The 14696-nt window shown below is 35.4% G+C and overlaps 1 protein-coding gene across 8 annotated transcripts in view; it reads left to right on the top strand.

The window, feature by feature from the left end:
* Positions 1 to 650: 650 nt before the first annotated feature.
* Positions 651 to 14696, top strand: part of NRCAM (neuronal cell adhesion molecule) — a gene marked incomplete at its 3' end in the record, with an annotated part of 66258 nt that continues 52212 nt past the window's right edge. For 5 of the 8 annotated variants that reach the window (XM_084206269.1, XM_084206268.1, XM_084206270.1 and 2 more), the window contains exons 1-8: positions 651 to 718; positions 5078 to 5183; positions 7997 to 8193; positions 9121 to 9243; positions 9619 to 9789; positions 10218 to 10274; positions 12279 to 12390; positions 14243 to 14427. In XM_084206269.1, coding sequence (XP_084062395.1) covers positions 8055 to 8193; positions 9121 to 9243; positions 9619 to 9789; positions 10218 to 10274; positions 12279 to 12390; positions 14243 to 14427 — 787 coding nt within the window. In that variant the 5' untranslated portion in view covers positions 651 to 718; positions 5078 to 5183; positions 7997 to 8054. Of the gene's footprint in view, positions 719 to 5077; positions 5184 to 7996; positions 8194 to 9120; positions 9244 to 9618; positions 9790 to 10217; positions 10275 to 12278; positions 12391 to 14242; positions 14428 to 14696 lie in introns of those variants that run through there. The other 3 variants (XM_084206271.1, XM_084206272.1, XM_084206267.1) reach the window with 3 other exon arrangements.

The following is a 14696-nucleotide window of genomic DNA, read 5'->3' on the forward strand; positions in this document are numbered from 1 at the left end:
ACAGCTGTCTTATTAGAAAGAGTTCCAAAGTGGGGAGCTGGGATACCTAACTCAAAGCTGCAGAAAGATTCTGCAGTTTACTTAGCAAATTCATGGCTTGACATGTTTTCATTGGAGTAGATGCCTAAAATGCCTCTTTCCAAGAATGGTGCCGGGTGCTTGAAGGAGAGACTAGGTGGGCTAGAGCTTTAATCCTCTAAACCTACTTCAGAGGACTCTTATCTTTAGCATATACTCTTTTTTTTAAACTAGATGGACTGACTGATGCTTTATCCTTCTTAGGAGAGGCATTTGTATTTCTGTTCAATAAGGTTGTAGAAGTTCTTCATTAGCTTCTTTAGGAAAGTGGTATGATCTAGATGATCTAAGAACTTGTGAATTTCTTGGATTTCAGTAGAATACATGTTGTAACTCTTATCTTTAGATATAGTATTTAGACTGCTTGTATTTCATAATATTATTAAGACGCATGTGATCATTTAACTCTCCATTATATCTGCATATCATTCTTTTGTTTTTTATTTATCAGGTTTCTTGTCTATTCTTACACAACTACTGCAAGCTATCTAGTCTTACGAAGTTGAACTTCATTCTTCAAGGCTGATTTACTCAGTACAGCTTAAAATCATGATGAAGAAGATGAGCATACCTACAAGCAAAACTTCCCTGGTCCTCTTTCTGTGCCAAATTATTTCTGCACTGGATGTACCTCTTGACTGTAAGTATTAACCTGACAAATAAGTGCAGAATAATGGAAGAATAATTAAATGTTTTCTGTAGGGAGCTGAAGATAACTCCAACATGGAGCTAAAATAGAGTGTGTTTAGTCACTTCAATCAGGACATTAGAATATTTACACTGACTCACTGAAGATTTTCAAAACCTGTGTATATAAAATGAGTTACCTTGTTCAGTTGAGGAGGTGTAACACGGGATTCTTGGAGAATCCTGCTTACACTTCAGTGTGCCTTTGTTTGATCAAACTGAAGAAGGCCAGAAAAGCCCTGCTAAATGCTAATTATTTGTGAAATTAAGATCACATTGATATTTTTCTAAAAATCCCAGGACAATTCCTAGTGGCTGTAAACAGTCACCCTTACCTTCAGAGAAGAGGTTCCCAAGAGGTGGTATGAGAGCTAGTAAAAAATTCAAATACCTAAAATTCAGACACTCGAAGCATCTTATTTTTTTGATGCAAAAGGGTAAGTAAGGCTCTTGGATTTCTTGAGTAGTAACTGAAAGCACTTAGGAACTTTTACTTAAAAACATGTTAGAAATGTGCTGGGCAGGGAATTCCAGCATTAACACATGAAGAAACGCCTGGAGGAGGGGAAGTCCCACGATCTGAAGTTCTTGTCTAATATAAGACTCTGTTAGTGGGGAACCTTGAAGGTAGCACTCCATGCTGAAAAGGAGGCAATGGAAGCTTCTGTGTTTTACATTCTCAATAGCTAATTTTATTAAATTAAATATTTTAGGTTGCTGTTTTCTTTCTAAGATGAACATGATCACATTTTCAGAATTCAGTGACCCATGTTGCACCTCTCAGTGACGATTCATTTGTTAAACTAATTTCCAGCGAAGAGAACATTAGAGCTAGTATTTAATTGATGGATTAATGCATCAGTAAATTTGCCTGTGATTCTAATCTGCATGGTTTTCTTTACTGCTGTGGTTTTGATACCTTCCTCTGTCCAGAAATGCATGTTTTTCTTTAATAATCATTGACATACATTGCAAGTGCTTTGGTGGTTTTTTTTTTTCCCATGCATTTTACAAGCCTATCAAACCAATGACCTGTATTTCTGTAACAAAATCAATATATCTGAATCACATTCAACTTGTTGTATTGTAAATGCTTTTAGAAGAATAAGCCATGGGTTAAGGAAGGCTTTGAAAGTTTGATGAATAAACGAACATGTTACTTTCAAAACTCAATTTTTCTCCTTAAACATCTTTGCAGGCTATATATAGTCTTTTAAACCTATCTTGTAGTTTAGCAACTAATATAGATTCTGCACCTCTTTAAAATTTTTTATCTTAAAAGTAAGATTTTGGGTTAAATTTACCAGAAATGCATCAATAGACAAAGATTAATAGCCTTTTTGGATGTATAATTTAAATTCTGTACTGAGAATTTAATTCCCTTCTGCTTCATGCTTAATAACTTTGTGAGGTCTGATAAAGTCACATACTTGATTTTTTAGCCAGAAATCAAATCTAGAATGATGGTATCACTTTCAGAAATAATGATGAGAATGGTCTTTGGGAGAGCACTACAAGGGAAGGGTGTAGATGTTTTGTGGGTCTTCCCTGAATATCCACCATAGAGACCTGGTGGTGAGAACCTACCTGGTTCATTGAATATTTAGGTTTTATCCAGGTTAGAAATTTCTATTCATAGCAAGTTCACTAGTTCCTAGTCGGTGTCTCCTCAAAGCAGGCCAGGAATGACTGAAAATGTAGGGGAGTCAGGGACAATTGGCCTATTGATAAAGAGAGGTGTTTATGCAAAACTTTGGAATTAAGCAATAATTCCAGTTAGCTAAGATGAATTTTTTTTTTTTTTATTTAGTTATTTTTCAAACCAGAAAGGGTTGCAAGTCTGTTGAGTAGGATTAGGTGCTTTTGTCTTTACAAGAGTAATTTTAGCCTGAAGCATTCTCTTTGTTCTTCCATGTGATCATATGGGTGGATTGATTTTGACGGCAGCATGAGCGTAGTACACTCCATTAATTCTGATTTGCTGCTGTCATCTCAGTATTTGTGTTTTATGTCCTTGCAAGTCCAAAATCACATGGCATGGTTGCCATTAAAAAGTCAACACTTCAGGGAAGTTTCTCATGCTGAGAGCTTTAAGATAAATGTAGTAATATCTGACACAATGGAAACGTGGTTGGAATTTCAGGTATCGCTGCATGGGTTGCAGTACTGAATGTTTTAAATGTTTTCTTTTTAATGGTGACCAATGTACTTTTCAGAGATACTTATCTTCCCTCTCAAAATTGCTAATTTTCTCTTCACTAACAAATATTTCTCTTTAATCTCCATTTGTCCATTCAACTGCTGATTCTGATGTGGGAATAAAAGCAAAACTTCTAGAAGAATGTAAGTTACTCTTCACTAAAAATAGGCTGCGTGCTGCTGAAAATTAATACAGATTGTGCTGCAAATTAAATTTGCAGTCCAAAAATGTGTGATTCTGACATCTTGCTGATAATTTGGTTTGCTGTATCTAGATGTTTTGTGCATGCAGTGTTCAGAAAATACTAACGTTCATAAAACAACATTCTGATATTCTGAATCAATTAATTGTGTGATTTTTGATGGTGCTATTTGAACATTAAAATCCTCACTCAATATCAGCATGTGCCACATTTTATTACTACTTTCAGGAGTAAATAGATTTGATGAAAAATTTATTGGAATATATGTACTTTTGTACTATTTTACATATTTGATGTGGGCATATTTTTTTATATCCACAGTGGATGTAGCTATTTAAGTAGACTACATATTTTATGGTTTCTAACTTAGCTTTAGTTTTTTGGTTAATTTAATAATTTTTTAGTGCATTCCATAACACAGGAGTAGAGATTTCAGGTCTTTGATGTGCATCAGATGGAATATCCTGTAGGCCAGCGGTGTCATATCCTTTTTCAGAGTAAATTTGCCATCTGATATATACTGACCCTGAGAAATGCCTCTGAGAGGGAAAAGGACTGCCTTCAAGTACTCCTAAAGAAATACACACAAAGGCATCATGAAAGAATGTTGCCTTCCTCTTTCAAGGATTCTCCCCTGTGCAGTGAGGAGCAGAACCCAGTTTTCTGTGGTCTGTTCTGTTCTGCTTAGCTGCTGTGTTTTGTTATGATTCAATGATTTGATTTCTTTTCATCGCTGTTTCTTGTAGCTAGGGTTTTACAGACAGCTACCTCTGTCTGGGCAAAGAAGTACTTAATGTGTAATGGTATCCTTAAGGAAGACTTAATTAAAATCCCAGTTGTAGAATTTGAACTGTCTAGAGTGAGGCATGAGAACCAAACTAGATCTAATGACTGAAATATTTTGTTCCAGTGGCTAGAAATCACCTCAAAGCACAAGCAAAGGGTATTTCTGGACAGGTGATTTACAGCACTTGGACAGAGATGTTCATGGGCATGTTATTAAAGAAGTTTATTTAGGTGACACTAAACTATAAACATATGAATAATGTTAATGATGATACATTTCTCACTATCTTAATATCACAAACAGGTTTTTTAATGTAAAAAATGGGCATAGATAGTGGTAATAGGTAATAAATTACCATTGGTAGACACCAGCTGCTTTGTCAGGTGAATCAATTTTGTTCTGTGCTACTTGTTTTATAGTAATTGAAAAATGAAAAATGTTAAATGATTGCTTCTCCTGGGACAGTTCCAGAGATATATTTCTAATGGATTTCTTAAGAGGTGCTTTACTTTTCCTGCATGTTTACTTTATTTGGATCCTAGATACTATTTTTGTCATTTTTAACAGTGTCTTTTGCTTATAACACACTTTTACTCCTGAAAAGTAGTTCTTAAAAGCATGCTTTATAGATTAATGCAATATCTTAAGCAAAATAAATGTGTGGACAGGTTTCATCCACAGAGAATTTGAAAATATACAAAATGTTTAGAAGCACAAAGCAATGTATATTTTTTCCTTCTGTGTGGTACAAAACCATTTTGTGGAGGTTTATGTCTTGCAATTCTTGATTTCAGATTTGTTGGACTTAGAATTTGAGTGTCCTTTGGCTTTGTAAAAATCTGTTGAAATCTGAGGAATAGAAATGATATTTTCATTAAATATTTTGGATGAGATCTTCATCCGCTGTAAATCAGGATAGCTCAGTTGGAAGTTAGTATAGCTACACTGATTTACAAGGGTAGAGAGCTTCAGCCTCCTGATACAAAGGATACTTTAATCCCACTCTTCTGTCATTGATTTGGTTCCTAACTGCAGTTCTTCTTTATCTGCTTATAAAAGTGTCTTGGTGATACTGTGAAAATATTGTTGAAATCATCTCTCTTTGTTGTATTTCATAATGAAGTGTCACAACCTCCTACGATAACTCAGCAATCTCCAAAAGATTACATTGTTGACCCTCGAGAGAATATTGTAATACAGTGTGAAGCCAAAGGAAAGCCACCTCCTAGGTTAGTAGCATTTTATTTTTTTTTCCTTTTATTGGCCTAAGAGTATGGAAGAATTAGGAGAACATACTGTAATTTTTGTAAACTAACAAGATCAAAATTATATATATGAATGTGCTTGCACATGCAGGAGCATGCACACATCTGCACTTCTGTAAATTACACAGCTACCAGAGGGCAGCACAGTTTTGACTCTTATCACACTTGACATTTAAATGTTTTTAGAGTCATCAAGCAATTGTAGCAATTTTTTTTTCTCAAAACTCTTAACAGTAAAATAATGTTTGATTATTACAGATAGGTAAATGCCCATGGAACACAGTAAGAGGCATGCTGTACTATGAGCTGGATAATGTGCCAGGTGCAGGCATAGTCTTTAAGAACGGACAGTGAACAAAGTCAGGCTAACACTAATGCATTCACATGTAATGTTTTGTAAATAATTCCATTTTATGAGGCTGATCTTGAGTAGTGTGTATTAGTCTTATTGATCAGCAGCCTTGTGTATTTAATAACCTTAAGTTTTGGTTTTGGCAGAAATGGATCAGATTCCTGTTCATTGTCCATTTTAAGATTATCTTTCAGCATCTTGAAATATTTGACAGCTACTCCTTTCAAGTTACTGAGTACCTGCACTGGAAACATCAGTAGCCATGATACATTCTGGCACTGTTAGTAACTGCTGCTGATTGCAGAGACTGTGAACATAAAGTGTGCTTGTCTCTACTCTAGCAGTGTTATGCTACACCTTACTAGCAAGGTCTGTCTGTGTCATTTAGACACAGACAGAGCTTGTTAGAAGCTTGTTAGAGCTTATTCAGAAATAAAACTGAATAACCAGTTTTATTTCTGCATTGCTCCTGTTGGTTGCCTTGGCATCACGGTCATTATCACGCTGGGCAGAAGAATGGAGAAGATGGAGATTATCTGGGATGCTCTCACCCTTTCCAGTGTTCTATTAAGGACAGGAGTTCCACAGAGCTGCTTTGTTTGCCAGCATTTTAATTTCGCTGGCCCAATGTAATTTTTAAGAGTCTGGGTGTTTATGTAAAGGATCAGATGATTATTGTCCACTTTGGGACAGCTGTATTGCTTCTGCAGATGTTTTTCTTGAAGGCATTTGATTGGAATTACCTGAGAGGAAAAGAGTGCTGCCTGTGAGACTGTCATACCTGAGCCATCTGCCAAGGCTCTCTGCTGCACATCCTCATCTTCCCCATGAAACATGGCTTTGTTTCTGTGCTACAGAGAGGAAGTGACAGGTTTTAACTAAAGAAATTTCAAATGAGTTTTCTAAGCTTGTGCATAGTCTTGCTTATTTTTTTCAGATATGAAATTTATTTAATTTGTATCAATAGTTAGCCTGTTTGGTCCATCACTCTTGGTAACCTGCAAATGCATATTGGAATTTGAATTGCCCCAGAGCTCTGAAGTCAAAGGTGGACTTTCTTAGCCACTGATATTGCAGTTATCACACTGTGATATCAGTGTGATAACTTCTAATGGGTGAGAGGCATAAAGGTTTCTGGATGTGCATCTATCTGTAACTAGAGCAGAAAAGACTCTGACTGTCACTCATCTCAAATTCAGGGGTTTGTGCTACTTTTTCCACCTGTCATTTGAATCTACATTACACTTTCTTGCATCCTTAATATTGGTAACAGAAACCCCACATTCTGAAACTTCACCTGCAAAGTTGTAAGACAGAGGTTCACTGTTAGTTCACTATGCATGGTAGTCTTCCCAAAAACACTGCATTGTGGTGCAGCTCTGCTGCAGGTCCAGTTCTTCTCTCCCACAACACAAGGTGCAAATATCATGTCCAGTCCTGCTGCAGAGGGTCAGTGCACAATTTGAGTCAGTTAGAATTTGAGCTTTTCCAGTACCATTTACATTTATACTTTAGGAAGCATTCTAACCAGCACAAAGAGTGTTTGTGCATAAGATTCTGAAGCTGAAATGTAATGAGTACAAAGGCTGCTGTTCACAGTGTTTGAAGCTGTGAGTACTCAGCATTTCATAGGTGTTGGTCAAGCTCTCTGTGACTATACTTCTGACCATAAACAGAGCATAAGAAAGTGGTGTTTATGGTCTAAGTTGTAGACTGTGAATCTCTGCTTCTTTACAATTTTTTATGAGTTCAGTCTTCATTTTTAAGGACTACTTTTCAAAAAATCTCTTGTTCTGAGTAGGATCAATATAAATTTGCTAGGTCAAATAAAGGCTCTCAGACTATATAATCTCCATTAGAGGGTTCTGTTTGCATTAGAATAGTGAAAAGGACTCAAACTCACCACAATCTTTCACTTGCATAATTTCAAAATCGCCAAACCAATTAAAAGAAATGGTCTCCTGCTGGGGCCTGAGATGACACATTTCAGCCCTGAGCAAGTTTTTAAAGACAGGTTTATAAACCCTTTCAACAATAGGTTTTATAATGGAAATGCTAATGCAGCTTTAGCAATATCAGTTCTTGCAGATGTTCCCGCATCATTTTTAGCAGAAAGAAAATCAGTTCTTTTCCATGTATGATTAACCTCAGAAATTCTTAATGTATTTTTTTAAAAAAGAATTGACTTTGAAATAGCTCCTATTAATATGTTCAGCCAAATCTTTTATCTTAAAATATTGCCAGGTTTTTTATAGTAAAATTTCTGTATTGCTTTATTAGTTAATTGAGTTTGGGAACTAGTCTTACTTATCTGCTAATGGAAACATAATATGTATTTTTGTTAATTGTTTTTTCTTCTTTTTCTTCATGCAATCTACAAAAAGCAGCAAAGAATAAACTTTTCTTTTTGTTTTTATTGTTTTAGCTTCTCCTGGACACGCAATGGAACTCATTTTGATATAGATAAAGATGCCCAGGTAACAATGAAACCAAATTCAGGGACTCTTGTCATAAATATTATGAATGGTGGGAAAGCAGAAGCATATGAGGGAGTTTACCAGTGTACAGCAAGGAATGAACGAGGAGCAGCCATTTCCAACAATATCGTTATAAGGCCTTCTAGTAAGTAAAGCTCTTAATGTTCATGAAGTGTGAAACACTTTGGTTTTCCTATTTGCTTGTGAACTTCTTGCCTTTTTGTTTTCCTGTCTTAAAACTTCAGTCATCCAAATGATCATGCTAGAAGTTATTGGCTATTTTCTAATATTCAGGTATAATACTGTATTACCATTTCTGTTGAATACGGTTTCTTTAAAATTAATTTTATTCTTTTTAAACTTTTTAAAATTTAATTTTAAATTTAATTTAATTTTTTTCATCTGGATAACCTTATTATATCTAAAACTGAGTTGCATGTATGACACTACTGCTAGAATAAAATATTTACATCTGTAAGGCTTTAATTTATTGACATTGATGGCATAATTGAGGACCACAAATTTTATTCTGTTTATGAAGTCTGTACTCCATAGTTTTTGTAATACTTTTAAAACATAATAGATTTGAACTAAAAAGAAGCTAAAAATTTTTTGATTAATGGTAGATTCTTTCTACAGTTTTTTATGAGTTTAGTTTTATCTCAGTTCGGTTTTCAAGCTTCTCAGCTTAATATGTGCTGTTCTCACATCTTAATTAAAGAGTGTGTGTATAATACAGCTTCAGGAATGTCTACCCCTTTTTCTATTTTAGCACATTACCTTTTTTTTCAGTATAGTTAAAAATTTGCAAGATACTGCTATAAAACCTTCAGTGAATAGACAAAATAATTTGAATCAGTTGATCATACTTTCAATAAATCATTGATGTACTTTTCTTCCAAGAAAACATAAAAAAGAACAAAAATAAAAGCTTTAGCAAACATGAAAGGACTTAACATTCTGATGGATGTAGTTCTTTCATTTCCCTGGAGTACTTTGTGCATTTTCCCTTTAAGTTTTTGAGGTTTTGCCAATCCAAAGTTTGTGTGTGTGTCAAAATCACTTTCTGTAGGATCGCCTTTGTGGACGAAAGAAAAACTAGAACCAAATCATGTTCGCGAAGGTGATTCACTAGTGCTGCACTGCAGACCTCCTGTTGGCTTGCCACCACCTATCATATTTTGGATGGATAATGGTGAGTTTGTTTTTCATGCAGTTGACTTTTTGCAGTTTTTCTACGTAGTAGATCATTGCTTACCAAAACCACAGATGGTGAAGTTTCCCTCTAAGTTAAAATTCAGTGAATTTCCATTTCTGTAGAACAGAGGAAACAAGCAGACATACAGCCCAAAAGCACGAAGCCAAAAGCAGCTGGAGATCTTAACGTAAGTTGTAGATTAACCCACCGGGGAAGAATGGGTAGACAAGGGATCTCATCAGGAAGCTCAGAAATGTCTGTACATGTACCAAGGCACAAACAAGTGTAATTGAATGAATGTGGAGTCTGCAGATCATAATAATAGAGTGTGTCAATTATATTTGACATAAATGTGTTCTTTCTTTCCCTTAGCTTTCCAAAGGCTGCCTCAAAGTGAAAGAGTTTCCCAAGGTCTAAATGGAGATCTTTATTTTTCTAATGTACAACCAGAAGACACCCGGGAGGACTATATCTGCTATGCAAGATTTAATCACACGCAAACTATACAGCAGAAACAACCCATATCTGTAAAAGTCTTTTCAAGTAGGTATTGCATCACCAAATTACAGTATTTATCCAGAGTTCTCGAGCTACATGCTGAAGTTAGGTAGTGTTGTGCTAAGGAATGTGGTAATTTCAATTTTGAATAAGAAATTACATTACTGTGTAAACTTGAAAAGTAATCTCCAGTTTTCTTGATAGATAATTGATTTTAAAAGCTATAATTTTCACTTTATAAGGCTTTGTGTTTTGAAAAATGTTTAAGATTTGATATATACACTATAAAAGATAACAGTTTTCAAATGTTTTTCCAGTGAAAGAATATGAAGTTATTATGATTATTGTAACTATTGAAGCAAATTAATCAATCACTTGATTAACTCACCGTGGCCATGTCATCACCTTTTGATTCCCAGAACTTTTATTTATCCCTTTTTTATGCTTCCTTCATGATATTCTGTTTATTTCAGTGGATTCATTGAATGACACTATAGCTGCTAATTTGAGTGACACTGATATTTATGGTGGTGAGTTACACTGGTCCCCACTGATACTCCTTGTTTTACAGTAGCATTTAGTTAACTAACTTCACCTCCATGGCTACTTAATCTTTTGCTCCTTTTTCAGTTTCTAATAAAGATGTCAATTAGTGCTGGTGATAATACATACTTTGCAAAGGGACTGCCCAGTGTGATCCTTTCAAATATATTTAATTTTTCAATACTCATGTAACATATGACTCATAGAAAATATAAACACTTATAATAAAATAGCACTTTCACACTGGTGCAGAGTTTCAAAACTACTTCTTTACTGGTTGATTTTTTAATATTTTTCCTCCAATTTATCTAGTAGTTTGATTATGTTCATTATCACTAGGACTATTCAATGTCATGTGCTGCATAATAAATAACAACAATTAAGCACCTAACAGATCCACTTCACATTTAATAACTTACTGAATGTACCAATACATTCATAGTGGTAGGATAAGTTTTGTTTGTTTGGTGTTTAAGCTGGTCTTTCCATTAATCTATGTTGAATGGTCTTTTGTATGTTCTGAATTAAATCCTCCTGAACAGATGTATGTGTGTTTAGCAAGGCTGACTGTGGAGCACCACTGATTCTAGACTGTCCACTTGATATTGGGTGACATAGAAAGTACTTGATATTTATTCTATTTTTTGTCTTTTTCTTTGTAAAATGGGGCTTTGTGCATATTAAACCATAACTTACATTAATCTAAAATAAATCATGGGCACACAATATTTTACTTTTCTACATAAAAATTGCATGTTATTCAGGAGGGACAAACAAGAAATAAGTACCTGAACACAAAACAATGTATTAACTACAATCAGTGCGAAAAACACTGTTGGGTTGGCTCCCAGCTCAGGACCACCATGGGTAATTGTTCTGAGCGCTCACAGTCTGGCCAAGTGAATCTGCAGCCCTTGGCAGTGCCAGCACTGGGTAGGTGAGTTGTTGCTGCGACTGTCGGCTGCGTTCTTGACTCTGGACTTCTCTGTTCTCCTACAACTTTGAGTTGATTGTGTACAGGTTATTAAGGAATTCACAGCACATACTGGATTAAAACAAATTGTTGTATTTATGCTAATGTATTAGTAATTCCTATGCCCTAACAAACTTTGAGTTTATTATGTTTCTAATACCATTTTTAAAAAACAAAATTATTTACTGTAATGATTTGGACTCTTTCAGCCAATGACTCTTCAGAGCCATTTAATTATATATGTTAATATTGCTACAAGAGAACATTAGACTATTCACAGAAAACACTCTATAATCACAGAAAACTCTTATTCTGAATTCCATGAAGGCGTGAGAAACACCATATTCTTCAAAAGCCAACAGAGTATAATATCAGAAATGAGTCTTATAGCTGCCTGTTTACTGTGCTTATTGGTTACAGGTTGATCAAGGTTCTATATTGCAAGACTGGGGAACTGCTTAAATTAAAGTTAAATATATAGTAAGAGGAAAATACCAGGATTAATTTCTGAAACAACGCCTCACATTGTCTAGAAAATATTAAAGCATATTCCAAAACAGACTGGACCTTTCACTCCCTTGGTTTATATTTCTGATTAAAAATAACTTTGCTTTATTTTTATTTTGATGGAAGCACAGGAATTTTCAGTAACCCTCAGTCTTGCACTGTGCCTCACACCAGTGGCCATACCCCCCCATTATAGTTCTGTTGAATGAAAGAGCAGCTACTTAGGATTAAGATTGCACAGTTGCCTATGTAAAAGCTTTGTATCAATTGTTCCTGTCTTTTAATAACAACATTTCTCTTCTATGTGTTCAGAATTGTGGCATTTAACAGATGTGTTACGTCTGTCAAAGCGCTAATGTGTTCAGCTTTGTAGTTGTGCTGCACAATGGCTTTTAATCAAATGACCAATGTGGAGCAAAATCTCTGTTCAAAATGTGAAAATGGTTGTATGCACTTGATTGGTATTAGAGTAAAATTTAGAAAATAATTGTTTTACTACTTCTTGTTCCAGCAAAGCCAGTTACAGAAAGGCAGCCAGTTCTTCTAACACCAACAGGTAGCACAAGTACCAAAGTGGAGCTCAGAGGAAATGTGCTTTTGTTGGAGTGCATTGCAGCAGGATTGTGAGTTACTTTTGAGACATTTTTTTTTCTAAATAGAAATACAGAAACAGAGGGAAATTTCAGATATGCTTAAAAATGTGACCACTGTATAAGCTTATGTGTTTCAAAGAAGCAGAAGTGTAAAATGGAAAGAGCCTTTTTAAGGAACTTCACCATTTGTTTGGTCATCAGCAGACTTTGAAACCGGCTATGAACGTGTGTGGCCTCTGCATTCTCATATCCCCAAACCCTGTGCACAGGAAATGGGTTGTGCCATTGTTTGTAAAGGACACAGGCAAGAAATGCTATAGACTAATCTCAGACATATATCCACAGATTTGCAGTCAGGAATAAAGCTTCTGTTGTTTTCCTAAGTTTACAGTCATTAGGTTCTCAAATTATACAAAAATAGGTAAGAATTTGCTGTGGGAATTGTTAGAACAAATCTTCAGGTTCTTACATTTAATTTCTCATTGTAATTGAGCTTAATTGGTACTTGTTTCTTCAATGCAATGCAAGTTTTCTTCTGCTGGTTATTGTGCAAAAAGAAAATTACTAAGAGCAATTTAACTTCATGAGTTACGTTGACCTTTTAATCAGTTTCATTCTCAGGAAGAAATCTGAGAATAGATTGGTTATAGAATAGGAGAAAACCTTTAGTGCCTATTTCAAGAACTGTAAATATGTTTGCAGTGCACAAAGGCAGAGTGCTCTCAGGTAGCCCTGAGGAATGCCAATAATTGCAAATCATGCACCACAGCACCACACACATGTTCACTTGCGTGAGCTCCACAGGGCGTGCTCAGGCACAGCTTGATCTGAGCATCAGTGCAGTATTTCTCTCTCAGCTGTGGCCTGCTCAGGTGCCTGCCCCAGCAAAACCACCCCTGTGAGTGGAATTAGCAGCAGCCCAGGTAATCTGCATCTGTAATATAGCTATATGCCTTTTGACAACCCTGCAATAAAAGTATTAGGTGATCCAAATTCCAGTAAAATGACTGGATAAAACCTGTGAAAAAAATAGACTGTAATATATAGTATGGCTTTGTGTCTTTAGCTGTCATGTAATTAAAAAACCAAATAATCAGTGAGGGAATACTTGTCCACAGTGGGCCAGATGCAGATTTTATTTGAAACAACTATTCTTAATCACCGACACTATAATTAAAAGTCAGCTTTGTTAGGTGTCTGTGTTATAAAATATGTGATATTAGACTGCTAGGGGAACATTTGCTTAGAGCCATTACCGTTTGAGAGAGGACATTGTAATCAGTAAGCAACAAACTGCAATTTCTTGTAATTGTCAAAGTATATCTCCAGGTGTTTGAACAACTTGCAACTTCTGTGGACAGCATGGGGCATAGCCAAGATTTAGATTCAGTGCAGTGACAAGTAGCTGTACTTGGCTCAGCACTGACATTTCTTTCTTGATTTCTTACAAGAAATGTTTCTGTCTACTTACAGCTCTTTTGTGAAGTGCATGATGTTCATGAAGCATTGGGGTATTGCTCACACAAAGGACAATTATAAACTTGTCATTTTATGGAAGCTACCTTTACCATAAGCATCAATTTGATAGTAGAAGCCTGTCTTAATTTATTAACCATCAGGTTTTTAGGTTAATCAGCAGACAAATGTATTCTGTAATTATTAATCCTAGGAACAGATGGCCATTGACAATGTTAGTGAGACTTGTCATTTCCTAGAAACAAACGCTGGCATATTTTTCATATTTGTTGGATGTTGCCCAGAATCTGGGTAGAGGCTTTTAAAAGAATTATTTATAAAACATGTATTAAAAATATTAATCTGCTGAACTCTTACTTTCCTTTTCTTCAGTCCTTAAATTGGATCTGTGCTTTTACTTCTCCAGGCCCACACCGGTAATCCGCTGGATCAAGGAAGGTGGGGAACTGCCAGCCAACAGAACATTTTTTGAAAACTTTAAGAAAACTCTCAAGATTATAGATGTTTCAGAAGCTGATTCTGGGAACTACAAATGTATAGCAAGAAATTATTTAGGTTCAGTTCATCATGTCATTTCAGTAACTGTGAAAGGTAATACTAAAATTATCCTTAATGTAATGTTGTCAAGGGTCTGGAATGCAGGATGGAAGCAGGCTTCTCTAGGATGAAGTATAGCTAAAAGGATGAATGATAATGGTTAAAAATCCCCCTGAGGAAGCATTCAACTGTCTGACTTCTAACACTGGGAGAGCTTTACTGTCTTCAATATCTTTTTCATCTTTTAATGTTACTTTGTAAAGCATCAGGCTAAACTGTTACTGATTTTACTGTATCAGTAGTAAGATAATGCCTTCGTTTGC

The sequence above is a fragment of the Fringilla coelebs genome (genome assembly GCF_963513975.1).
Source record: "Fringilla coelebs genome assembly, chromosome: 5".
NCBI classification, from domain to species: domain Eukaryota; kingdom Metazoa; phylum Chordata; class Aves; order Passeriformes; family Fringillidae; genus Fringilla; species Fringilla coelebs.